The following is a 24,863-nucleotide window of genomic DNA, read 5'->3' as shown; positions in this document are numbered from 1 at the left end:
AGAAAATGAGTTTTGTATCCCAGGCTGTTCTCCAGCTCACTCTAGAGCCAAGGCCAGAGTGTCACCATGCTAGTCTGTGTGGGGTTGGGACACTAACCCAGGATGTTAGTTAGCCAAGCACTCTGCCAACTGAGGTATGTCCCCAGACCGAATCTGATTCTTTAACAGAAATTTTAAATTTTAAGGGTTTTGTTTCGTGGTCTGTTTTCATGTTTGGACCCCCCTGCATTTGAAGAGGACATATGCTGTCACATGACCTTATTGCTTGAGACTAAGTTTATCAAGATTTTTCTTCTTAACCTTCTACATGATTGACCTCTGTGAGAGTGACCTCACATCTAGTGGGTGCGAAGTGAGCTTTTGTTATGTGAGTGAATGGGAGCTGATGAGCGTGTCAGGGTTAGTGATCTGAATGTCACTGCTGGCTTTAGCAGCACAGGTCCTGACATTGGAACAGTGTCAACGGCGTGGTTCCTGAGCAAGGGTGACGTGTAAGCTGATGGAGCCGTGGGGCTGTCCATCCTGCACTGGGCTTATAATAAGTTCCAGTGTAAACCTTCTCCTCGGCACACACACTTCATCTGCAGTTTCTGTCTTCTGTGACACAAAGACAGTTGTTGTTATCCTGGGAGATGCACTTTTTTTTTAAGAGGAGAGAAATAGAGCTGGGGATAGAGCTCGATTCATAGAGTGTTGGCTTAGCGTGCACGGAGCCGAGTTCCGCCCCCAGTCCTGCATACACACTAGGTGCATGCCTGTAATCCTAGTACCTGGGAGGTAAAGGCAGGAGGATCAGAAGTTCAAGGTCGCCAGCAAGGGCAACATGAGACAGAGTTTTTGTTTCGTTTTTTAACTAAATAAATAAAAAATAATATAACATGGAGGAATATTGTCTGCTGCCTAAGAGATGGGAAAACATTTTAAATTCGTTTTTAAATTTTAGTGAAAGTTTTCTACTTTTACTTTTTACCAGTTTGTTGAGTCAAAGTATAGCAATCGTAGCTGGGCAGCATGAGTGCCCAGGGCCTGGGGACAGATTTTCTCAGTTGGGATGGTTTCCGGTGAGCTGCAGGGAGCAAGAGAGAGCTGAGACTGATGTGTGCCCCTCTGCTGCCCTCCCAGGTTCCTCTGACCGCCTGCACAGCCGGTGGGAGAGCTTCAGCAGCGCAGACCTGATCCCCAGCAGGGACCCCACCACACTGTCTCGGGATGCCGGCACCCCAGGACGTGGTGGCCTCAGCCGCCATGAGTACCCTCCGCTCCGGAATGGGCCCGTCCCCCAGGACAGTACCCAGAAGAGGGGTGCAGCTCCAGCCCACACTGGGGGGCGGTCCCGCTCGGCCTCACCCAGCAGTGAGATGGTCACCTTGGAGGAGTTTTTGGAGGAGAGTAACCGCGGCTCTCCGACCCACGTGAGTTCTCTGGCCCAGGCGGAGCTAATGGTGCCGGGAGGGACAGCAGGGCCGGCTGGGCTGTGTCAGGATATCCAGTGCCACTGGCCAAAGGATTACTGTGAGCTGGCCTCGGGCCCTGGGAACCAAGCTGGTGCAGCCTGTGGCCAGCACCCGCACGGGGTTTGTGACCCAGCTCTGAGTGCTGCTTAGTCTGTGCTATCTCCAGCAGCCCTGGGCAAGCTCGGAGGGGCTCTCAGAGGACCGCAGAGGAAACATTGTAGACTCCTGGGCCCTGTGGTAGTTGAGTTGCAGCCATCTTGCCCTGCTCCTGTAGAAAACGCAGACTTCGGCCAGGCCTGGCACAACTGCTCACACCCAGTGACCTTTGAATTCTGTATGGTTTTCACAAGCCGTGATGTAACTGAGAGAGCGTGCGTGCGTGCGTGCGTGCGTGCGTGCGTGCTTGTGGTGCTAGGGATTGAACCCAGGGCTTTGTGCCATTCCTAGTTCTGCTTGGGTTCTTGTTTGCTTGTTTTTAATATTTTTGTCCAGTTGTTTAGAAACATGAAAACTTACTTGGAGCTGGGCATGGTAGTCATCCCCTTAGAATCCTAGCACTCAAAGGGCAGAGACATGCAGGTCTCTGAGGCTCCTTGGCCAGTCTGCTATGCTAATTGGTGAGTTTCAGGCCAAAAAAAGACTGTTGTCTCAAAAAAAAAAAAAAAAAAATTCAAGGTGGCCAACATCGGAGGTTTTTCCTTTGGCCTCCACGTACATGTCTGCACATTGCAACAGTGCATACAGGCACACACTCACACATGCATTACCCACCCACCAAAGACTTGTTTGCTCACACCTTGTGAAAATAGGCTGCAAGGGCCTGGAGGTGTAGTTAGTAGGGCAGGACCCTGGGTTCGACCTCTAGCAATGCAAGTGCGCGCGCGCGCGCGCACACACACACACACACACGCACACACACACACACTAGCTCAGTAGCGTCTCACCCTCGCCCCCCCCCATAACCACCTGTTGATAGACCCTCCTGTGCTCTTCAGGGCCTCAACACATCTTAGGGCCACCCATAGGCTATAGTATGCTGTCTGAAATTAGTAATGTGTTCTCTTGTTTGTTTGTTTTTTTGTGTTTTGTTTCGTTTTGTTTTGACTGAAATACACCATCTTGGCCTTGAGGACTGTTGAGTTAATGCTTCGGTTTTTCCCCCTTACTCCCCTTAAATAAACAGATCTCATCCGTGTAGTAAAATCCACGACTTGTTCTGAGGGCACAAAGGCCCGGGGTATATTAAATACTTGCTCATGAGTGTTCATTGAGTACCTTCTATCTATCAGGCAGTGGGCGTGGTGCCTGCTCTCCACAAGTAAAGCCAGCCAGCTCCTCCAGAAGTTTGCCCCGTGCCTGCTGGCTTCCTGGTCAGCACAGGAGAGAAACATGGGGTGTGGTCCTGGTCTCCTTCCTGTGCTTGTATTCTGTCTGTCGCTGCTGGCTTCATGGCAGCTGCTGGAGGTCCCCAGCTGAGAAGGACAGAGTACCCTGGGAAGCTGATGTCTCCTGTTAATGGTTTCTGGGCCCTGCTGTAGGTCCAAATTGCCTGGTAGGCTTTGCCAGAACACAAGCCACACTGGGGCTTCTGGCTGGGTGGGTCAGAGGCAGTGCTCATATGTCAGTGAGCATCCTATGAATTGCTCATACAGTGGCATAGGCCAGGGGTCGGGAAGAGCCTGCAGCTGGAGCCTGCCTGCCTTCTTGGTCCTGGAGTGGTGTCCACAACAGTGTGTCCTCTCCTCTGCTCAGACCTGTTGTCAGTGACAGAGCCTCAGACCGTACAGACTCCCCCACCTCATCTCAGCTGATAAGAGGCCTTTTGTAGCCATTTCTGCTGGAGTCTGATGTGGGTAGCCATATAGCCTCCCACAGCCCCCTTGAGTGCCTAGGACAGCTCAGTTGTTTGAACCACAGTTGAACCCTCCCCAGTAGGGTCCCCACCCAAGCCTTTGATGCTGGGATTATGGGGGGAGGCGTATGTTGGGTTCCTGGGGTAGCCAGGAAGGCTGACCTTCTGAATGTGGGTACTCAAGACTTAGAAATTCACTTACACAAAGACGGATGCCACCCATTGACTCATGCAGAAGCTAAAAGAAACTGATAGAGAAGGAGTGAGTTCCAGTGGCCCAAGAGCTGGAAGAGAAGCATTTGGAGATTGCAAACACAGAATGTATGCATGCTTTAGGGTGTTTAGGCCTGTGTAGAGGGCCAAGTGCCCTGACTTAAATGGCAGTTACAAGTCAGTTCAACAGAAGACAAGAGGGTCCAGGGAGAGAGAGGCTCAGCAGGTACAACATGCTCACCATGCAAGCCTGACAACCTGAGTTCAGTTCCCGGAACCCACACCAAAAGCAGATGTGTGGTGGCGTACATCGGTCATCCCGACGCTCCTCCAGTGAGGTGGAAGGTAGATAGAAGACGGGAGCTTCCACAGCTGCCTAAGGGCAGCTAGCCTCGGGCAAGCAGGGACACAGCAGACGTGAGAGGCCCTGCCCCTGCAGGTGGAAGGTGAGAGCCAGCTCCCTCACCTGCACACAGGCAGAAGTAAATGACTGAATGAAAACAGAAATGGCATGCAGAGAGGAGGGGACTGGTGTGGAGGTGGGCCCCATAGTCAGCCCTGGCCTAACCTCAGACCTGCCCTGCCATCTCAGGTTCCATGGCCTGCTCGACCTCATGTCTTTATCTGTCATAAGTAGTTTTTCCACGGTTTGAACCAAACGCTGCCAAGCTGCTTTGGGAATTGGGTGAGCGTAGACGGAGTTTTCTTTGGGCTGCCAGCTCACAAAAAAATGACACGGAGACTTATTATCAGTTATAAAAGCATGGCCTTAGCTTAGGCTCGTTCCTAACTAGTTCTTATAACTTAAAGTAATCCATATTTTTTAATCTACGTTCTTTTATGTGGCTGTGTTACCTTTACTCTGTACTGCCCATCCTGCTTCCTCTCGGTCTGGCTGGCGACTCCAGCCTTTCCTCTTCCCAGAGCTCTCTCTGTCCAGAAGTCCCTGCTATACCTCCTGCCTAGCTATTTATTGACTGTTTAGTGTTTATTAAACCAATCACAGTGACACATCTTCACACAGTGTAAAGGAATGTTCCACAGCAGGTGAGGTGGGTTTTGAGGGGTTTTGTTTGTTTGTTTGTTTGTTTTGGGTAGATGAAGCCTAGAGCAGGGCCTGGTGGCACAGGTGATAAATGACACCTGTGGACGTTAACAGTCACAGCTCTTCCTGGGTGTCCACAGCAGACCACATCAGAAAGCACCGCCTTTCTGGGGTTGCTAAACAGGTCCCGATGGCTCCTGAGCCACCGGTCCGTCCTTCAGCCTGGCACCAACCACTGCAGGCCCACCAGGGTCTAACTCCAATAGGATCTGGTGGCCCCTGACCCTTACATCCTGTCTGAGCTCCGGTCTCCTCCACTTCCCATGGAATTTATCTGTTGTGTGTATGTTTGGACACGCGCACAGTGGCACACGTGAGCATCAGAGGATAGCTGTGAGAGTTGGCTTTCTGTTTCCATCAGTGGGTCCTGGGGATCTAACTCAGGCTGTCAGCCTTGGTGGCAAGCATCTTTACCCCCCCCCCCCCCAGTCATCTTAGCAGCCCTCTTCCTGTCAACCTTGACTGCTGCCTCTGGCAGCCCCTGGGATGCTAACTAATGGCTACCGACCCTGGCAGCATCACAGACCTTTGCCTCCAGCAGATCTGCTTGTTTCCAGGGTGGTGGCAGAGGATACCTTCTCCTGGATAGGAAAAGCAGAGCCTTGGGGAAGCAGTTTTGTGGAGCCCTGGGATGAGCTCTCTCCACTTCTGGGCCCTCTGCCTCTCTGGCTTCCACCTCCCATCCCACCTCGCTTCCCTTCTCAGGAGGAAGATGTGGGTGGCGGTGCCAGTTGTGGTGTGTGTCGTGTTTCTTTCCTGTCCTCGTGAGTGCCCAAGCCTGTGGGATGGATAGAGAAAGAAGGGCTAATTCATCCCCAAAAGCTTTCTCACCCTGCTCTGTACTGTAGGGGAGGGAGATGGCTGAAAGGGCTGTGTCCAGGTCTCAGTACCAACATTAAAATGGGTGGTTTTGGGGGAAGTCACTTCCCTCTATCTGCTTGAGCAGTTGGGGGCTGTCTGGGTGGTGTCTGGGGTTCTTCACCCAATGACCTCTGTACTCCTGGCCCCTCATTCCAGACTGCTTCCTGGGCATGCCCAAAAGAAGCCCAATCAGAGACAGAAATGTCAGTCCAGACTCCCAATTTTCCACCTCCGTTCTCTCCTCTCCCCAGGACACTCCGAGCTGCCGCGACGACCTTCTTAGTGATTACTTCCGAAAGGCCCATGATCCTCCAGCCACGGGAGGCCAGCCCAGACCACCAGCTAGGAAGGACGGAGCCAAGATGCCCACCAGCTTTGTGGCTCCCATCAAGATGTCAGTCAACACCTCTGAGGGGCAGCAGCTGAAGCCAGGGCATTATGTAAAGCCCAGCTTGAGACCATCTGAGGCTGAGGCCCTAGCTGGGGTCCCTTCCAGACAAGTCCAGCCTCCCCAAAGCCTGTCTCTGGGGAGACCCAGGCAAACCACCATGCCTTCGACTTGTCACATGCCTGCCAGCCGAAGCGCATCTCTGAGTAGAACCTTCAGCCTGGCTTCGGCTGACCTCCTCCGGGCCAGCGGGCCAGAAGCCTGCAGGCCAGAGTCTCCTCAGAAGTCAGGGTGTTGTCCAGAGACTGCAGGAACCAGAGACACAGGCAGCCACAGCCTGCAGGGCTCCCACAGTCTGGCCCGGGAGCGGACTCCACTGGTAGGAAAAGCTGACAGCTCCTCTCCAGGCCCTGGTACTCGTGGCCGGCCACCGGACACAAGGCGCTTCTCCCTGGCCCCCCCAAAGGAGGAGAGGCTGGTCCCCCTGCAGCAGTCTGCCACAGCCCCAGCCCTTGCCACTGGATGTAGCAGTGGTAGCAACCCCCCGACCCAGCACTTTTCTCCCATTGTGGCTCCTGCTGTCAGGACAAAACCCAAAGTGCCACCACACTCAGGGGAGGTAGCCACCGTCGCTCCTGTGAGGTCGGGGCTCAGCACCTCGGAAGGAGATGGGGGCCCAGGACATGGCTACAGTGAGGGGCTTCCGACCAAAAGCCCTGGTAGATCTCCTGACTTGGCTCCCCATGTCAGCCGGGGCCCTGATGACTTCAATCAAGGGAGCAGCTCAAAGAGCACACCGGCATCCCCAGAGCCAGGTGGGGACCCGCAAACAGTGTGGTATGAGTATGGTTGTGTGTGACTCTTATCACTGGATCTGCACCCTGAACTAATTGTGCGCCTTCTGATTACAATAGCCTTTTCTCCTGTGTGCCCGTGGTGCCGGGAAAGGGTATGGGATAGGGAAGGGGTTCCCACACAGTCATCCTATTGGTCGATGGAAACACTGTGCCAAGCCCTAAGAGGATTACTCTCCAGGGTCTGTAACTTATCTTCTATATCTACAGCTTCCAGCAGCTGCTGTCTTACGGACGAATCTATTTAGCACGGGGATTGCTTAGAATTCAGTGGCAAAACCAGTTTACGCAGAAACAGACACTACTTGAGTAGGAATACTCATTTGCAACCTGTCAGCCTCCGTTAAAGAGTGTCCGCGTATGCGGATGCATGCGTGTGTACCAGGCTCACAAAGAGAGCTAAGTCCCGACAATGGGTCGGTCTGGAAACTCCACTCCCGCCTAAAAGCCCAGAGCAGGGCTGGCTGTTAAAACCAGGACCATCATCGCCATCCTATTCCTGGGCTCCAAGCACTTCCCTTGATAGCAAGACCCAGCTTCAGGATCAGCCACAGGGTCTGGGCTCTGCTTAGTGGGTTTTGAGGCCACCCAGGGATGAGCCTTTTGGGACTTCCCAGGCTCACTTTCGTACAAACACTGGATCTGCTAGGCCTAGGGTGTGAAGCAAAAAGGTGTCCTATGTGTGTCCCAGGGAGGGACTGTCCGGCAGGCGTAATTAGTACACAGAAGGAAGACCAAAGCCACACTTACTTTGTAATGTGGCCATTGCACCCAGCCTTCCTTAGTGCAGAGGGAATGTTACTATTTCTGAATAACTTTGGGGGTAGAAACCAAATTTCTTTAATATATATGGACACACATGAATATATATATATATATACACTTTCGGGGGTCTATTTATGTTCCTATTATGTTGGAATTCATTCTTCAGGGTCTGACCTGCTGTTCGTGTATTTGGTCCAATTCCTGACATGTTTCGTTTCCTATTGTAATGGTGCTTTTCCTGGGATGGACTAAATGATTGTTTTTCTGTTTTGATGTAATGTGCTGAGAAAGAAACAGGGGAGACCTCTGGATATTAACAAGATCCATGGGAAGGGTGTTTGGGTTTTATGTGTTAAATGGCCGTTCGTTCTGGAAGACAAGGGCAGGGCCGTAATAAAATGGTATGGAACCTGGGTGAGTCCTGGTTTTCTTCAGTGAGCACCATGGCTGCATGAAGTGGGCTACCACAAACTAGGGCTCCCAGCTCCCACACCCCAGGCTCCTCCTCAGCTGTGGGAGTCCATGGTTGGCTGAGTCATTGGGTACATGAAGCAGCACACATAGCCAGCAAGACAGATGTAAAGAGCAGAAGTGCCCTGTGCCAGCAGCCGCCCCATGGTCTGTGTGTCACATTTAGTCGCCCTCAGGTGAGTCCCAGCTGGACATAGGAGTGCAGTCAGGACAGGATCCCCTTTTGATTTTCCCAAAGCTACACACCCCCCAGTGCAAGGTCTTGGATTTGGTTCTTCGGGCGTCATGTTTAACTCAGGTGGATGGATGGGATGAGAAAAAGTATAGAAATCTCCCCAGCTGACCAAACCTTGTCCACCTGGTCTTTCCAGTTTCCTCCCTCCCTCACCAGACTTGCTGTGTAAGCCACTCTTGCCCCCCTGCCCTTCCTTCCCGAGGATCTGCAGTCTGTTGGTTCCGGCTGCTTGGTGGGGACTGCTGTCTGGAGTAATCACTTGGCAGGCTTCACTCTGGGTGGCCTTTGTCGGATTTGACACCTGGCCAGTCATGCCGTGTTGTTGGCAGTCTTTATCTCACGACTGTGTCCCTTCTGGGACAGACTTCCCACACTTACACATTCACAGAGAGCCTGTGGGCTGCTCTGGGTTCCCTCAACCACTTCTCTTCCTTCCACACACCTCCCCTGCGCTCGCAAACATAGACCTTCTAGAAGCTTCAGGCGTGAAGCCCACCTTCCTGCACTTAACCTCCCAGCTCATCTCCCCAAGCTCTTCGGCTGGCACCATCTGTTGTGCCATCACAGAAGCCCGGGTTTGCTCTTGACCCTCCTGTTGGAGGATTTAGTAAGGCAACTCCACGTAACTAAAAAGGAGATTTATTTTGGGGGGTAACTTACAGCTAGTAAAGGGGTTGGTTACAGGATCCGGGAGAGGTGAGGTGCAGTCCTGCTGGGTTCTCTGGAGAACTCCGCTTGGTCTACCATCCAGCCTCCAGGAACCAAGCGAGCCGGCACATCCGGATCTCGGGTCTTAAGGGCTCCTGTCTCAGCCCCACCTCAACGGCCAGTCATAGGTAGGTGTGACAGTTACCTCACTGGGAGTAGTACTTCCAGGTCAAAGCTGGAACAGCTGCCCACTACACCCTCCTCTCAACTGTATTTAGAGATCATGCTAGACCCTTGCCTATCCTTGGCTAGCTCTTTCATCCTCCAGCGCTGGGGCCCTAGTTCTGGTCTCTCTGCCTCCCTTTGTCTCTTCAGCCCACTCTAGCTTTGTCTAACATAAAGGCTACTGTTAGAGTCACCAGTGGCACTAGGCCAAAAGTAGTCTGGTCACTCTGGTGCATTCACCCCAGGTGACCTTCCCTTCGAAACACTCCCCTCTCCGGGTCTCTGCAGTAGCCACACCCTGCACTCTGCAGACTGAGTCCTGCACACCTGAGGCACACCTAGGCTTCTCATCACCCCTCACGCCCTGACAAGCTCCTACACACCCACAGTTCTAATTACAGGCCATTCCCAGGAGGCACAGAGCTGACATCCTTGGTCCCCATCTCCTTTGGAATTCTAGATCTGCACACACATGACTGAGATGTCCCTAAGGTACCTAGAATCTAACTCACATCTGCCCCAAACAGCAGAGTAGGACGATTCGTGCCTAGGTGTTTGACATCCCCTCACCTTCCCCCATGTCCCTTCTTCCAGATGGTTTCAACTCAAATCGAGTCTGCATCCGATCCCAAGTGAGGATGGCCCTATAGCAACACCATGGGTACAGTAGTTAAGGAGTATGTCCCAATACTAACCCCCCCTAGGTCCCATGCCCCACCTTCTACACTGTCTTAATCTTTAGGTATCTGGAAAGTACTCAAGTGACAGATAAGTCTTCATGTTCACAGCATGAGGTGAGGTCTAAGATTTGGGACAAGAGGCTTTAGAGAGAACATTTGGAACAGAACAAACATTGGGGATCATCCTGGCAAATACCTGGGTCTGGCAGGCATGAATGCATACATCTAAACCTTACTGATGTAAAGGATGTGTAATAGTTACAAGTAATAAAATCTTATCAAAGTCCATGCAGCCACCTGATTGTCATAGAATGTTCTCATTCATGGTTACCATGCTTATGTATTGATGTCAGCCTGTACATGGCTGGCAGGTGATTGCAGTTCCAAAGTGAATGTGGGTTGACACTTTGTCAGCAAGACGAAGGGGTAGCAAGTCAGAGTAACATCAGATTTCATTGACCTGTGAACGACCTGCTAAGTCAGGTAGTGCTTTCTGGATGCTGCACAGAGAGCTCCTCCATGTTGGTGCTATTCAGGAGGTGGTCTCCGATATGGCTAGCTTACTTAAAATGAAGGTGGGACGACAGTATTCACCCAAGACATGCTTTTATAGCGCTAGCATATTGTCTTCATCATTTACTTAAGTCAGAAAGTGGGAAACAAACGTTGAACTGGCATGGTGGCACAGGCCGTGCCCGTTACTCCCAGCATTCAAGAGGCTGAGACGAAAGAGGATCTTGAGTTCCAGGCCACCCTGAACTACTTAGTGAAACCTTGTCTCAAAACCAAACCAAACAGCCAACCACAAATCCAGCCATGAATACAGCATGCCCATTTCTGTGGTGTAAATACTTGGCTGATTTCAAGCTGCCTTCATGGGTCAGGAAGAAAGGTGTGCAGTACCCTACACACACACACACACTGTAAAACCCACTATACAGATAAAATATGTGTAAACCTTGAAGGTATAGAACTAGTAAAATAATGCAGAAGTGGATGAACTTTGAGTTTTTATGATCTTTGTTTTATGTTGTTTGAGCATAGCTTGACATAAGTTCATCTAAGGTAATGGCCACCTTGTTTTTATCAATTAAATTTATTCATTTATTTGACATCCCGACATCTGGACTGCAGTTTCCTCTCCCTCCTCTCCTGGTGATAGCCTCTTTTAACAACTGGTTTGCACAATTCAGTGTTCTGCTCTCAGGAGCCAGAATGGGCCAACTCCTCACCATAGGAATGGGCTACAGCAGGGGGAGACATAAGATCAAGAAGAAATGTCCAAAGACAAAAAACAAGAGAGCAGAAGGGAAGTGAGGCTGGCGATCCTAACCTGAGGTTGAGATGGGTAGACGCTCCCACAGCAGCTCTTCTTTAGTGGCTTCCTTGTCCTTCCAGCCCTAAGGCTGGCCTGGAAGCAGGGGAAACCCACTCAGTATCCGGTGATTCAGGTAACACGGTGGACATGGCAGGTCATTCCAAACTCAGCTGCCCGGAGACAGCCTTGGGGAGCCCCGGTTTGAGAACCTGTGTCGGGCTGACCCAGAGCCCATCCCCACCTACATACACTCTTTCCCTTCTCCAGGGAGCACCGCAGAAAGCCAGCTTGGCACTGAGGCTCTTCTGCCTGGCAGCAGCCAGAGCTAGGGGACAGGATCTCCACTGTCGTCACCTAGTGCCTGGGGAAGGAGGGAGAGGAAGATGATTGGGCTCATCCTGGCGACCCATCCCAGCAAGTCCACCTCATCCTAGTCAGTCTGCCCAGCCAGGCGAAATCAGCCACCTGTTCATCATCCCCCACCCTCCGCCCCCAAGTACCTCAGAAGGACCGGGGAAGGAATGTGAGTCCCTCCGTCTCCAGCGGCTGTGTGACTGTACCCTCCCCAGGCCACTGCGGGGCGGCGGTGGGGGGAGAGCTAGCCAGCGCCTCCCGGTGGGGCCTGCTCTCGCCGGGGTCGGGTCTGTGCGGATGGGCGCCAAGCCTCCATCGGACCCGCGCCACGCCCCCGCCCTACGAGCTGCTGCGTGCCACCCGCGCCCACCAGGGAGAGGTGAGTGGCTCCGTGGCTCGCGGGGTGTGTGTATGTGTGTGTGGGGGGGGGGGTACAACCGGGAGATAACACGGAGGAAAGCAAGGCTGCGGGCACTAGGGGAAGACAGCTGACCTTCAGCAATGACGCTCCCGGACTCCTCTGGCAGCAGCGGAAAATTCAAATCGCAAGCTCCTGAATAAAGGCCTAGGGGCGGAGATGGAGAGGAGAAGGCCTGGGAGATAGTAGTCATTCTCCTGATCCGCTTTGATGAGACCTGCCACGCTGTGTGAGGGTCAGCAGATCAGAGAGGTCCTCCCGGCCTAGGCTTCCGGAGGGAGCAGGTCTCAGAAGTCCAGCCCTGACCAGGCTGCTGGGACATGTCCTGACCCTCCTATTTGTCAGACCAGGGACCACCAGTGGCATGGCCAATGGAGAGGAACGCAGGGTGGGCCCTGGCCCAGGGAGAGGAAGGAGAAGGGAGGGGCACAGGATTATTTGTTGAGTTCCAATTTACCCTTCCTTTCATTCCTTCATTCTCCCCTTCCTTCCTTCCTTCCTTCCTTCCTTCCTTCCTTCCTTCCTTCCTTCCTTCCTTCCTTCCTTCCTTCCTTCCTTCCTTCCTTCACATGGACCAACCCACCACTGAGCTGAGCTCTGTCCCAAGGTGAAGGGAGCTCATCCCTGTCAACTAACCACTGCGGGCAGGAATCGAGAGAGGTCCTTGCTATACAAAGAAATTGTATTCCGGACCCAGAAAAGGAAAACCAGTATCCTAACACAAAAGGAAAGTAGTTAGACAAAAAATGAAAATAAGGACAAGCCAAGCAGAGCGCTTAAGCCTTGCGCCTGCTACCTGCAGACCAGCCTGAGCTGGTCTTACATTATAACAGAACTCTAGCGGCATGCAAGGTACGCCTGTGCCCATCAGAGACTTCCTCCTCACTATAATTAGACAAATTAAAAGAGAAGCAGATAGAGAATAACAACAGAAATCGATAGAGAATAGCAACAGAAATCACTATTCCAGTCGGCACCTGTACTTCACAGGGCTGAGAGCGGTAGAGAGCACTTCACTTTATCCTGTTTGCAGCAGCTGGAGGGATGCTTCTTCCAGGAAGCCACCCGACATGCACCCATCAAGAGGCCCTACCTCTCCCACTGTGACTCGGCCCTGCTTTCTTGTGGTGTATTGTATGCTACTCCATTTATCACGAAAAGTATTTCCTTGTCTCCATCACTATCCAGGCGCCCCTCCCTGGGGTGTGGAAGATAGAGGTGAATGAGTAACTGATCTCTCGGTCCCATTGCAATGATGTCTTTCTCTCTGTCCTCCTGCTCCTCATCCAAACCCACACTTCCATCCTTCAGGATCCCTACAGAAAAGCCTAATGAGAGCCCAGTCTCTCCGAGCTCTGTCCTGGAAGGTTCCATCCCTGGGTAGTGCCCAAGCACAGACATTCGGTTCCATGGCCTCGGTTGTGGAGCTATACAGAGGAGATGATAGACGGTGTAAATGCCACAAGTGCTCAGTAAATGCTGTGGAGTCTCCTTCAGTTGGTCCGTCCTTCAAGGAGACTGCTCTGTGGGGACTCAGTGGCTGGACTCATTCCCTGTCCCCGGTATGACAAATGACCACAAATACAGTGTCTCAGAACAGCACAGAGCTATAATCTCAGAATTTCGAAGGTCAGACCCAAGAGCTGCCAGGGTGGGGTCCTTTGTGAAGGCTCTTCCGGGAGGACCTCCATCCGGTAGCCTTTTTCATCTACAAGCTGCCGGCATTTTTTCCCTCATTCTCCTTCCCTCCTTCCAAACGGACAATGGCTGACGGGTCTCCTGCCTCCTTCTTTCACTCAGGCTGTTCCATGAGCTCCCCTAAGATATCCAGATAACCTCCCTAGCTCCAGATCTCAAGTTTGATCACACTTACCACGTCCCAAACATATTCACAGGCTCCAGAGACGAGGACATAGACATCTTTGGGGGACTGTCCCTGGAACCTTGGCAGGCTTGTGTTAACAGCAGCTGACATGGGGTGGTCACAGCATGGACCCTGGGAAGATGGCACCATCCTACATCTTCATTGTACGTGTGATGCACTAGGACTTTTAGAACTCTGCAGGCGGCAGCGCTGGACTCTGGAGCACCCCTTTCTGATCTTGGGGTGACACCACCTCGCTGGTACCATTGCTGCTCCCACACCCTGGACTCAGACCAAGCCAAAAAAAAAAAAAAAAAAAAAAAAAACTAAAGCTGACTGAATTCAGGAGGAGAGTTGTCACTGGGATTTCCCTGGTCAGGCCCTGGTCTAGGTTACCTTTGTTGTTAATCCCCCATCTTCTCTTTCCCATAGTACCCACACCCCATAATAGGCACATAAACCATGATCCCCGAAGACTCGAGGGAGGGCTCCTCGTAGATGTTTTTTTTTTGTTTGATTGATTATTGGTTGGTCGGTTTTCTTGTGGTACTTTGGATTGAACCCAGGGCCTTGTGCAAAGTAACTCAGTAATCTACTGCTGAGCTGTAGTCCCAGCCTGTCTGTTTGTTTGTTTGTTTGTTTGTTTGTTGTTTATCGAGACAGGGCTTCACTGTGCAACTGACTTTCAACTCTTGCTTCTCTCGCCTCAGACTTTGAGTGTTGCAATTACATGTGTGTATCACATGCCAAGTCCCAGTGGCTCTCTCTAAGGGCTCTTTGTCCTCCTCCTTCTTCACATATGCCAAAATGACCAGACCCAAGAGGAGGCAACTCTTCTAGAAAGAAAACCAATCAAAAAAAGCGGTCTCCATTTACCCGGCTACTTGCCACAAAGAAGCCTTGCACACTTGAGCCAGAGCGGAGCACTTCCATGGGTGCTGGGCTGAGGAGGGATGGCTTACCGTTCAGGAGCACTTGTTAGAGCCAGACAAAGTTCCGAGAGTTTTAGACTCATTAACGCATGTGCTGCAACCCTGTGAGGCATTGTTAGTGATGTCATTTTACAAATAAGAAAATGGAGACACAGAGGGCTGCCGAAGGTCACAGAGCGCCAGTGGAGAAGTCAGGGCTTGGCGCATGCCCCATAAGAACCAAGGTGAGGGGCTGGAGAGATGGCTTAGTGGTTAAGAGCACTGATTGCTCTTCCAGAGGACCCAAGTTCAATCCCCAGCACCCACATGGCAGCTCACAACTGTCTGTGACTCCAGTTCCAGGGGAGCCTCATGCAGACATACACACGGGCAAAACACCAACGCACATAAAATAAAAATAAATAAAAAAGAAAAAGAACCAAGGTGGGTGCTGCTTATGCCGGCTGAGCAGCCGCAGCCTGGCTCACAAAACTGCAGCCAGCAAAGCCCATTCTGTGCCTTCTCAGCTTCCTCTGCTCTCTTCACACCCCTTGTAAGTTCAATTCCTTCCTTCCTTTCTTCCTGGACTGGGAATAGAACCCCGAACTTCATGCATACTAGTCAAGCACTACTGAGCTACATCATCCCCAACTCCTGTTTTTATTATGAGACAGAGTCCCACTAAGTTACTTAGGCTGGCTTTGACATTGCTAGAGGGGCCTCAAACTGGTACCCTTCCCACCCTACCCCTAGAATAGCTGGGATCACAGGCCTGCACCAACACACTCATCTGGTATCCGGTTTCTATGCCAATCAGAAGTGAGGGTTCCCTTATATTCGATCCATAGGTTGTTCTTTATATTAAGCCTGTTTTAGAGAAGAAACTGAGACCCAGGGAAGCTGCCTAATTTTCATAGCATCAGACCTGTGAAAGTTCTCTGCACTTTCCCCTCCTCAAGGAGCTCAACTTGAGCAAATCCAGCCTGAAAGCTTCTCCCTGGAGTCCCAAGGCCAGCCCTCTAGATCAGTGGTTCTCAACCTTCCTAATGCTGCGACCCTTTAATACAGTTCCTCACGTTGTGGTGACCCCCAACCGTAAAATTACTTTCATTGCTGCTTCACAGCTGTAATTTTGCTACTGCTATGAATCATAATGTAAATATCTGATATGCAGGATATCTGACATGTGATCCCCAAAGGGGTCATGAACCACACACAGGTTGAGACATGCTCCTCTCAATGCATATGCTCATACTCCATCTGGACTTGAGCTGACTCCCCACCCCCCTCCAAACACACACACACACACACACACACACACACACACACACACACACACACACACCAGCCTCAGCATCTCCTGCCTTCAGATGTCCCCATTAGTCACAGTCTTCTGAGAGCCTTCAGATTATCGAGGGAGGAGCAGAAACAGCCGTGTGGTGCTCTGCTTGCCCAGGCCATCGGATGAATCAGCTCAGGCCCCCGCCTGCTGGTGTGTGGTTGATGCCAGAAATGATCATTCACAGAGCAACCAGCTTCCTGCCGCCCAGACTATTCTAGAAGGTGCTTGACTCAGCAAGGGTGGGTATTTCTGAGGAGGAAAGTTGTCTATCTGCATCCACTTGCATGATCAGCTCTGCCTAGGACATGTTCCGAGGTGACAGGAGGCACAGGGCAGGGCAGGCGGTGATGGGAACCATGGGGCTGAGCAGGCACAGAAATGAGCTGGCCCTGGAGACTGGGGAGGAATTAACTGTCCGTTCTTCCATCTGAAGAATGGAGAGAGATTTGCTCCGAGACTGGCCAGCTGCGTGCATTGGAAGAACAAGATGGGGAAAACGGTCAATTTTTAACGTAGTTTATCTTTGCTCATTCGTAACTCCTCATTCTGTCCTCCGTGTGGGTATCCACTGTTTCTGTGTTAGTCCCAGTCCCAGTGGAAGCAGAGACCCGAGTGGCGGGGTCCAGAAGACTGACCCAAGGGGTGGTCACATGCAGCTAGCATGTCTGGGGACCAGGGGCTCCCCCAAGGCCTACAGGAGGAAAGTAGAGAAGAGCAGGAAACAGAGCTGACCCCTTCAGCAAGAGGAGGCAGCCAACCTAAGGCCACCCTGGGAGAGGGACTAAATCCCCTGAGTCCCCATTCTCCTCCTATTGGTTAAACACAGGAACCAAGACAGGGAGCCAGGACTCAGTCCTCCAAGAAATGGGTGAAGAGTGGGTGTGGACAGGCAGAGGAGAGCACACAGAAAACTCCTGCCTGGTCGAAAGTGTCACGCACATGGTCCAATGTCTGCCGTTTTCTGGACCTCTGCCGAGCATCACCCTGCGTTTGATACTGAAAACAACAGCGAACCCATTGTCTCTGCACTCAGCGTAGAGACGGTGTTCAGGGAAAATGCCAAGACAAAACATACAAACAAGAAAACCCCAAACCACAGGAGGCTGAAAAAGACCTGCAGCAAACCGTACCTGCTGGGGACAGAGAACTTCCCGGCCTTGTCCCTGGAACCCTGGCCATGTGGGAAGGGATTTCTGTGAGCATGAAAGATGTATTCCAAGTCAGCATTCCAGGAGCATTTACCGTTCCAGGCCCAGGAAGCGCCCGGAAGATGATACATACTTCCTTTCGACTTAGCTGTCGAGCTGTGTGCTGTTTGTAAGGTTGTTGCCAGGTTTCATTTTCAGTGGAACAAATTCCACTGCCCCTGCCAAAGACCTTGACCCCCAAGAACCTCAGCAAAGCCTAGCCAAAAGATGGCACAGTGGGCAGGGAGATAAGTTGCCTTTGGGGGGGGGGGTGAAAACAGGGTCTCTCCGTATAACAGCCCTGGCTGTCCTGGATCTCCCTTTGTAGACCAGGCTGGCCTTGAACTCACAAAAGATCCCCCTGCCTCTGCCTCCGAGTGCTGGGATTAAAGGCGTGGGCGTTTGCTACCACGCCCGGCTTACTTCTTCTAATCTAGGATTTTCTTATGGAAGAGAAAGCCAGAATTGCCCTGTCTGTACCTGTACCAGTATCACCAGTTCTGAGACTCTGGGAAACTGAAGGCCATCCTTCTGTCTCCACAAGGTGAGGTACAAACCAATAGGAGGCTTAATTCAAGGGCATTTAGGAGCTAGGGGTGTAGCTGAGGGACAGAGCGCTTGCTTAGCATGTATGAGACTCTGGGTTCAATTCCCAGCACTACAGAGTATTTAGGTGGTAAGAGGCACAGGAAACTATTTGAGCATCTGCAAACAGAGATTATGGGTTAGAAACAGGGGGACAGGACCACTAAGTAGAGCTACCCAGAGCCAGGGGCCTCCAAAGGTTATGGCATAGATCCTCCACAGCACCCCAGGACCTGTGGGGCATGACAGCAGTATGGGGTGACTTTGTAGTAAACTCTCACCACAGCCTGGCTGGACTCCAGAGTCAGAAGCACAATGACCAACTAACAGTGGGTTTTAGAAGAGCCCTCTTCTTTCGGGGAGGGAGGGAAGGAGAGAGGGAGGGAGGGAGGGGCAGAGGTAGAGCATAATTATTGAGGGAAGCGTTTTAGGGTCTGAACTCCCTTAGAGTCCTGGTTGGGTCACTTGGAAATGGAGTGGACTTAGGCGGTTCACAGCACCTCAGTTTTTTGATCTGTGAGATGGAGAGAATAAACCCAATTACAACGAAAACTCAGGCATGAGCTCTAAGGATAACTAACAGTAAGCATCCAAAACATAACAGCAACTCACATCTGTTGAACGTCCCTGACTGTGTGCCGAGCCTTGAGTTGAGAAGACGTCACTTGGTTTAATACATGCGACGCGACGGTCCCACTCTTAGGTCGTGTCCCCATTTTACAGACAAGGAAATGGTCACAAGGTGACTAAAAGACTGATCGAAAGTCACCTTGCAGGAAGAAAGAAGGGCTGAAATTTAAACTCGGATGCTCTGGCTTTCAAACCCAAACTCTTAACTACACTCAGAGTGGCAATTTAAAACAAAACAAACACAGAAGTCAAGCCGGGCTTGGGGAGCCCGCTCAGTCAGTAAGCGTCTGTCAGGCCAGCATGAGGACCTGAGTTTGGATACCTGGCACTCACGACAAAAGCTGGGCATGGTCACATGCCTCTGTGACCTAGCTGATGGGGGAGGTAAGACAACAGACAGGCAGATAATCCCCAGGGCTCTCTGGCCAGCCAGCCTAGAAGTTGGTGAGCTTTGGCCTCAGGGTGAGACCTTGTTTCAAAAACAGGAGGTGGAGAGAGGAATAGACGAAGACACTGATGTCAGCCTCTGACCTCCGCACACACAAGCATGCACACCAACACACAGATTTACACCATACACTACGCTCACACACAAAAATAAAAATTAAGAAAAAAATCAGATACGCATTTTCAGACACAGATAGTTAATCTGGAAAATTCCATTTGTGAAGATTTTGCAAAAAGGAGGGATTTCACAATGGGGACCAGACAGCTGGCTGATTCAGCCTCTGACCCCAGCAGAGACCCATCCTCCCTCCCATTCTGGCTGCTTTTGTGCCTTCTGCCTCTTTCCATGAGCTCCACAAAGGGCTCCTTCCACCTAAAGCAGTGATTTTCAACCTCTGGGTCGAGACCCCTTGGGGGGGGGTTCCAATGACCCTTTCACAGGGGTCACCTGAGACCACCAGAAAACACAGATATTAACAGTTCATAACAGCAAAATTACAGCTATGAAGTAGCAAGGAAATAATTTTATGGTTGGGTGGTGGTGGTGGTGGTGGGGTCACCATAACGTGAGGAACTGTGTTAAAGGGTCAAAGCATTAGGAAGAGTGAGAACCACTGCTCCAGAAGTTACGTTCTAGCACTCTGGGTTACCCAGAGGGCTTGGAAGCCACTGAGATGGCTCCTCTCTGTCTCTTGCCAGTCTGCGCCTTGGTTTACACTACACTCTACCCTAGTCGTCTGTCTGTCTCAGACAAGAACTTTGTAAACTCACCACCAACCAGTTGAGGACGCGTATTTCATAGCTGGGAGTGTGGGTCCAGCGCAAGGGCCATGCAGACAGGCTGCGTGCCACCGATCCCATCAGGCAGCGCAAAGGCTGTCGGGAAGGGAATAGAACAGCGGGGGTGCCAGCCCAAACTAAGAAAGTTCAGAAAATGAGAGGCAAGCAATTTTTCAAGAGGAGGTGGTCCACAGGAGCCCAAGTATGCAGCTGTGATAAAGCATAAGACAGCTGGCATAGGGTGGGACGCGAATCTGAATCTCAAAGTCTTCATTAAATAGCTGTGTGGGGCTGGGCGGTGGTGGCGCACGCCTTTAATCCCAGCACTTGGAAGGCAGAGCCAGGCTGATGTCTGTGAGTTCGAGGCCAGCCTGGGCTACCAAGTGAGCTCCAGGAAAGGCGCAAAGCTACGTAGAAAAACCCTGTCTCGGAAAAAAAAAAAATAGCTGTGTGGGCTTGGGCAAATTATTTGACCTCTCAGTGTTTCAGTATCTCCCCATATAAATAGTAGTAGCATATGTCTAGAGTTAATCAAATCAACATGTTTAGGTGCTTCTATCAATGCAAACTGTGGCTATTATTATTGGTGTTATTTGGGAGTATTTAGGGCCAAGGGCATTAAGTTTTCCTTGATGTCTCCATAAAACCAGAGGAGGTCATTCATGAAGTCCCTGGCTACCCCTGCTGGCTCTGGGAGCACCAGATCTGGGATCCAGACTTAGGACATATAGAGAAAGTCTCAGATCTGTGTCACCCACCACATTTACTGACTGGCCGCTAATGTACCACTGATACCCTGTCCACCCTCCTTCTGGCTTCTGGGTTCTAGCGCCCCTGGCAGTTCCTGTGGCTCAAGAAGTTCCCTAGCCCTTCAGTAGCTAAGGAGCCCTTCAGTAGCTAAGGCTTCCTGGGCAGAGCAAGTCTCTAGGTCAGGATGCTCGCGAGGGGCGGGGGATGCTGCATCTCCGGGACCGGCGCGCGCTCTAGCCACCTCGGCCCTTCTAGGAGGCGCCTGGCCTGTGGCCTGCGGTCAGTGTGAACTGCAGGGCGTGGGCCGGCAGGTCTGGCTGTGCCTGACGGGGGTTGGGAGCCAGAGGAATCTCGCACAACGTGGCCCAGGCTGGCTAGGAGAAAGAGAACTGCCTGCCTGCAGGAGGAGTTCCCAGCCTCTCCGGGGCGGCGCGTGGAGGACAGCAGGCCCGCGTACCAGACTGTCGCCGCGCAGGTACATGTCCCCAGCGAGCCAAGCTCCTTCTTTTTGCCACAGTCCCAGGTCGCTGGCGCGCCAGGGCAGGGAGAAACGCGCGCGCGTGGGGGGGGGGGGGACGGTGTCTGCGAGTGGGTTGTGGGTCCTGCCCGGGAACGAACACACACCGCAAGGTCGGGCGTGCAACCGCTCCCCGGCGACAGATGCGGGAGCGGCCGCACGCAGACGCGTGTGCACGGCAGAGGCGGGCACACCCCCAAACAGCATCGTGTGCGTGCGGTGGACCCGCAGAATTGCCTGGGACCGGTGGTGTCTGCCCCGAAGCGCTGGCGCCTCCGGGTCCTCTCCTGGGTCGGGTGTCTCCTTATGTGGTTGCCACCGGCTTTAGCAGCCACCCCCGCGGCTGGCTCCGTGGCCACCTGGTAATTTCTTCACCCGCAAAAAAAAAAGTGTGAGACCTTTAACCCTTCATTTCCCCAGCTCTGGTGATCCAAAATTTGCACTGGGGTCTTTTCCCTGAATCTGTGTGTCCCTTCTTCCGGCAGGCTCTGGTGACACCTCAGACAGAGACCCAAACAGTTCCCATGTCCTCACCTTCCATTCCACTCAGGGAGGGGAAAGCCAGTCAGCAGGAGCATTACCAACACTTGCTGGTCTGAACTCCTAAATCCCCTCTGGGAATCAAATGGTCCTGTGTCTGGGCGAAGGGACGGGTGGACAAAAGCGAAGCAAACGCCAAGGGAAGCAAGCTTTCTGGGGCTCAGCACTGGGTAAAAAGGGCACTGTCTTGGTGCCAATGTGCCAGAAGGGCTTTGGGCATGTCTTGCTGTGAAAGGGGAAGGGGATACCTGTGGATGGATGAATCAACCCCCAGAGTTTACTGAGGTGACATGAAGCAGTTGATTGCCCTCCCATCTGACGATCCTTTGGAATGACACGAATCTGAGACAACAAAGACTTGCTTTATTGTTTCTGCCTCCACCCCCATCTCCACGTCTCAATTCAGAGGTGAGCGTCCAAGAGGGAGAGGGGAAATTCCCGAGCTCAGCGGGCAATGCCGAGGGGGCTGTATATATGGATTGCCTTGGTTGTCTGCCCAGTTCCAGAACTTCATGGCTTCATCCAGAGCCACCTCTTCTGTTAGAGTTTTGGGCTCCTCCTTTTCCTCCTTGTTATCCTTCTTCTTCACTCTTTCTCTCCTACCTGTTCCTCAGAGGGCTGCATAGATGCAACACACATCTCTAATCCAAAACACCCTTACTTCAGTGGGTCCCTCTGAGAAAGGGACCTGCTAGAGTTCACTTTCTAGTGGATCAATGAGACCATGCACCTCTGACCTCCAAGGTGTAGATACCAACTCTGAGAATACCTCACCCCCACCCGACTCCACCCACCTCTGCTGCACTTTCCGGGTAAGATGCACACTGTAGGAGGAGATTTCTCCAACAGGGACTAGAGTGAGAAGGACAATTAAAGGGGAATCTCCAGGGGCTTAGTGAGACTCCTGTTTCAGCTGGCTGACCTCAACTGATGTTCTTTCACTTTCTGAACTTTGGTATTTTGCAGGGAAATAGAGATGATAATACCCACATGATAGAGTCAATACAAAAATTGCAATTAAATAACCCTGCAAATGAACCCAGTACATGGTAGACCCTCAAGTGATTTGGGAGACAATAATACTGACATTCCTGTTAGCCACTGCCGCAGAGCAAAGCACTTTAAATGCATGAGCTCAGCTAGGAACCATTGATGGGAGGAAGAGTCGAGTCTTCTTTAAGGGTGTGACCCATGGTAGGTCAACTGTGCTCCAATAGGTGGCCCCACATCTAGGAGTGTATGGGTAGCATACTGGATTCAATATGGTTATAAAAAATGAGGATAGGAAGTTGGGGGAGAGATAGATAGGTGGGGGTAGATCCAGGAGGAGTTGGGGGAAGTGGAAATGAATGTGATCAAAACACAGTGAATGAAATTCTCAAAGAACTTCATTATATATATATATTAAAATTATTTGTTTTTATTTGCATTAGTGTTTTGCCTGCATGTATGTCTGTGTGAGGGAGTCAGATCTTGGAGTTACAGTCGTGAGCTGCCATGTGAGTGCTGGGAATTGAACCTGGGTACTCTGGAAGAGCAGTCAGTGCTCTTAACCTCTGAGCCATCTCTCTTGTCCTCATACATTTTTAAAGAAACAAGAAAAACAAACAAACAAAACAGATATTTGCTCAGAATACTTGTTTATGTTGCTCAAAAGACTGCGATTTAGGAAGGGCTCAGAGGCACTGGACGATCTGTCAGCTGGATGGCCCATCTGCATTGGGTTACACGCTTGTAGAGCGGGCATCTCATCCCAGCTGTCAACTGGGGGTTCCTGTGGGGCTGTCAGCCCTTGTCTTGGTTGGTGAGCTCCCTCCAATTTAGCACTTAAATTTCAATGAACAACTGTCCCAACAGATAGAGAGTGGGAGCTGTCTGTCCTCTTAGTCTGGACCCAGGCCTGAAACAGTATTGCTTCTATTTACTTCTATTGGTGAGGCTGTCCCAGAGCCCACCAGGATCCAGAGAGGCTCCTGCCCCCAGCAAGATGAGGATTAAATAAGTTACAGCCATCCTAGAGTCACCACAACACAGATGCCTCTCTTCTCTTCTCTTCCCTTCTCCAGCTTTCTCATCCCCACCCCCCTCTGTCTTTCCAGGGTCTGATGTAGCCCAGGCTGGTCTCCGTACCTGGCTTCTTCTTTTTGGGCTGCCACCCAGCTCCAAAATCATGACATGAGACTTAATATTAGTTATGAATGCTCAGCCTTATCTTCGCTCTTATTTTAATCTGTTTCTTTTTATCTGCATTTTGACTCAGGGATTGCTCTCTCTCTCTTTTTCTTTTTCTCTCTTCCTCTCTCTCTTCCTCTCTCCCTTTCTTCCTTCCTTTCTTTCCTGCTGTCTCTATGTCTGGCTGGCAGCTGCCTGATTGCTAGTCCTGGGCATGTCCCTCTTTCTCCTCGTTTTCTTCCGTTTCCTTTTTTTTTTCCCCCTCCATCCTAGAGTTCTCCTCCTGTTTGTTCTCTCTGCCCACCAGCCTTGCCTATCCCTCTCCTGCCTAGCTGTTGGCTTTTTATTAAGCCACTCATGTGCCTTAGGCAGGCAAGGTGAAACAAATGCAGCACATCTCTACATAATTAAATAAACTCAGCACAAAGAAATGTAACACATCTTCCCATCATCGTTAGCCAAGGCAACAGAACCAAATGTAACACACCTTCACATAGTTAAATACGCCACAGCATAAAAAAACTAACATCTTTGCCTAGTTAAAATACTATTCCACGGCCGGGCGGTGGTGGCTCACGCCTTTAATCCCAGCACTCGGGAGGCAGAGGCAGGTGGATCTCTGTGAGTTCGAGGCCAGCCTGGTCTCCAAAGCGAGTTCCAGGAAAGGCGCAAAGCTACACAGAAAAACCCTCTCTCAAAAAAACAAAAACAAAATAAATAAATAAATAAATAAATAAATTAAATAAATAAATAAATAAATAAATAAATAAATAAATAAATAAATAAATAAATAAAATACTATTCCACGGCCGGTCTCCTGCTAGCTGTGTAACTGGTGGTAAGCTTGGGCTTTGACCCTCTTGTCTATGCTTTCCTAGCACTGGGATTACAGCTGTATGATGCCACACTTGGTTTTATACAGGCTAGGGATGAACCCGGGATATGCGGGTGCTAAGTAACTTTTCTACCAACTGAGTCAGATCTCCAGCCTCCCTCCCTCCCTCCCTCCCTCCCTCCCTTTCTTCCGGGTGCTAATTCATCTTGTGCAAAGATGAAGGGTCTCTTCCAGGTGAGGACCAGCAGTAGCACACAAAGTCCACGCCAAAGACACTATGGGAGTCGGTGTCTCTGGCCTGGAGTCAGGGCTGAGGGAGTAAGCGTCCTGCATGGTGGTTTTTCCAGCATCTGTTTCTCAGGAGGTCTCTAAGGCATCAGCCCCCACCGCTGGCAACCACATGCCTTCAAAATCAAGAGGAAGAAGATAAAGAGTAACCTCGATTTGGGAAAAGAGAATTTA

General features: G+C 51.3%; 2 protein-coding genes and 1 long non-coding RNA gene across 5 annotated transcripts in view; 2 read left to right on the top strand and 1 right to left on the bottom strand.

Moving 5' to 3' along the window:
- Positions 1–7,905, top strand: part of Ccdc88c (coiled-coil and HOOK domain protein 88C) — a 127,853-nt gene extending 119,948 nt beyond the window's left edge. For both annotated transcript variants that reach the window (XM_006991800.4, XM_042261049.2), the window contains 2 exons: positions 1,123–1,412; positions 5,737–7,905. In XM_006991800.4, the coding sequence (XP_006991862.1) occupies positions 1,123–1,412; positions 5,737–6,732 (1,286 nt within the window). In that variant the 3' untranslated portion in view covers positions 6,733–7,905. The remainder of the gene's footprint in view (positions 1–1,122; positions 1,413–5,736) is intronic.
- Positions 7,906–10,828: 2,923 nt separating this feature from the next.
- Positions 10,829–11,431, bottom strand: LOC121822453 (uncharacterized). Its single transcript, XR_013044465.1, has 3 exons — positions 11,319–11,431; positions 11,085–11,162; positions 10,829–10,995 (listed from the first exon to the last, which is right to left on the bottom strand). It is a non-coding gene; the product is annotated as an uncharacterized LOC121822453 (long non-coding RNA).
- A 2-nt stretch (positions 11,432–11,433) lies between these two features.
- Positions 11,434–24,863, top strand: part of Gpr68 (G protein-coupled receptor 68) — a 30,650-nt gene continuing 17,220 nt past the window's right edge. Inside the window, exon 1 of one of the 2 annotated variants that reach the window (XM_016010019.3) lies at positions 11,434–11,802. The gene's annotated coding sequence lies outside the window, so the exon portion shown is untranslated. Of the gene's footprint in view, positions 11,803–20,674; positions 20,813–24,863 lie in introns of those variants that run through there. The other variant, XM_006991801.4, reaches the window with a different exon arrangement.

This window comes from Peromyscus maniculatus, chromosome 14, assembly GCF_049852395.1.
Source record: "Peromyscus maniculatus bairdii isolate BWxNUB_F1_BW_parent chromosome 14, HU_Pman_BW_mat_3.1, whole genome shotgun sequence".
NCBI classification, from domain to species: domain Eukaryota; kingdom Metazoa; phylum Chordata; class Mammalia; order Rodentia; family Cricetidae; genus Peromyscus; species Peromyscus maniculatus.
Note: the sequence above shows the minus strand (reverse complement) of the source record. Positions and strands in the feature narration are given on the sequence as shown.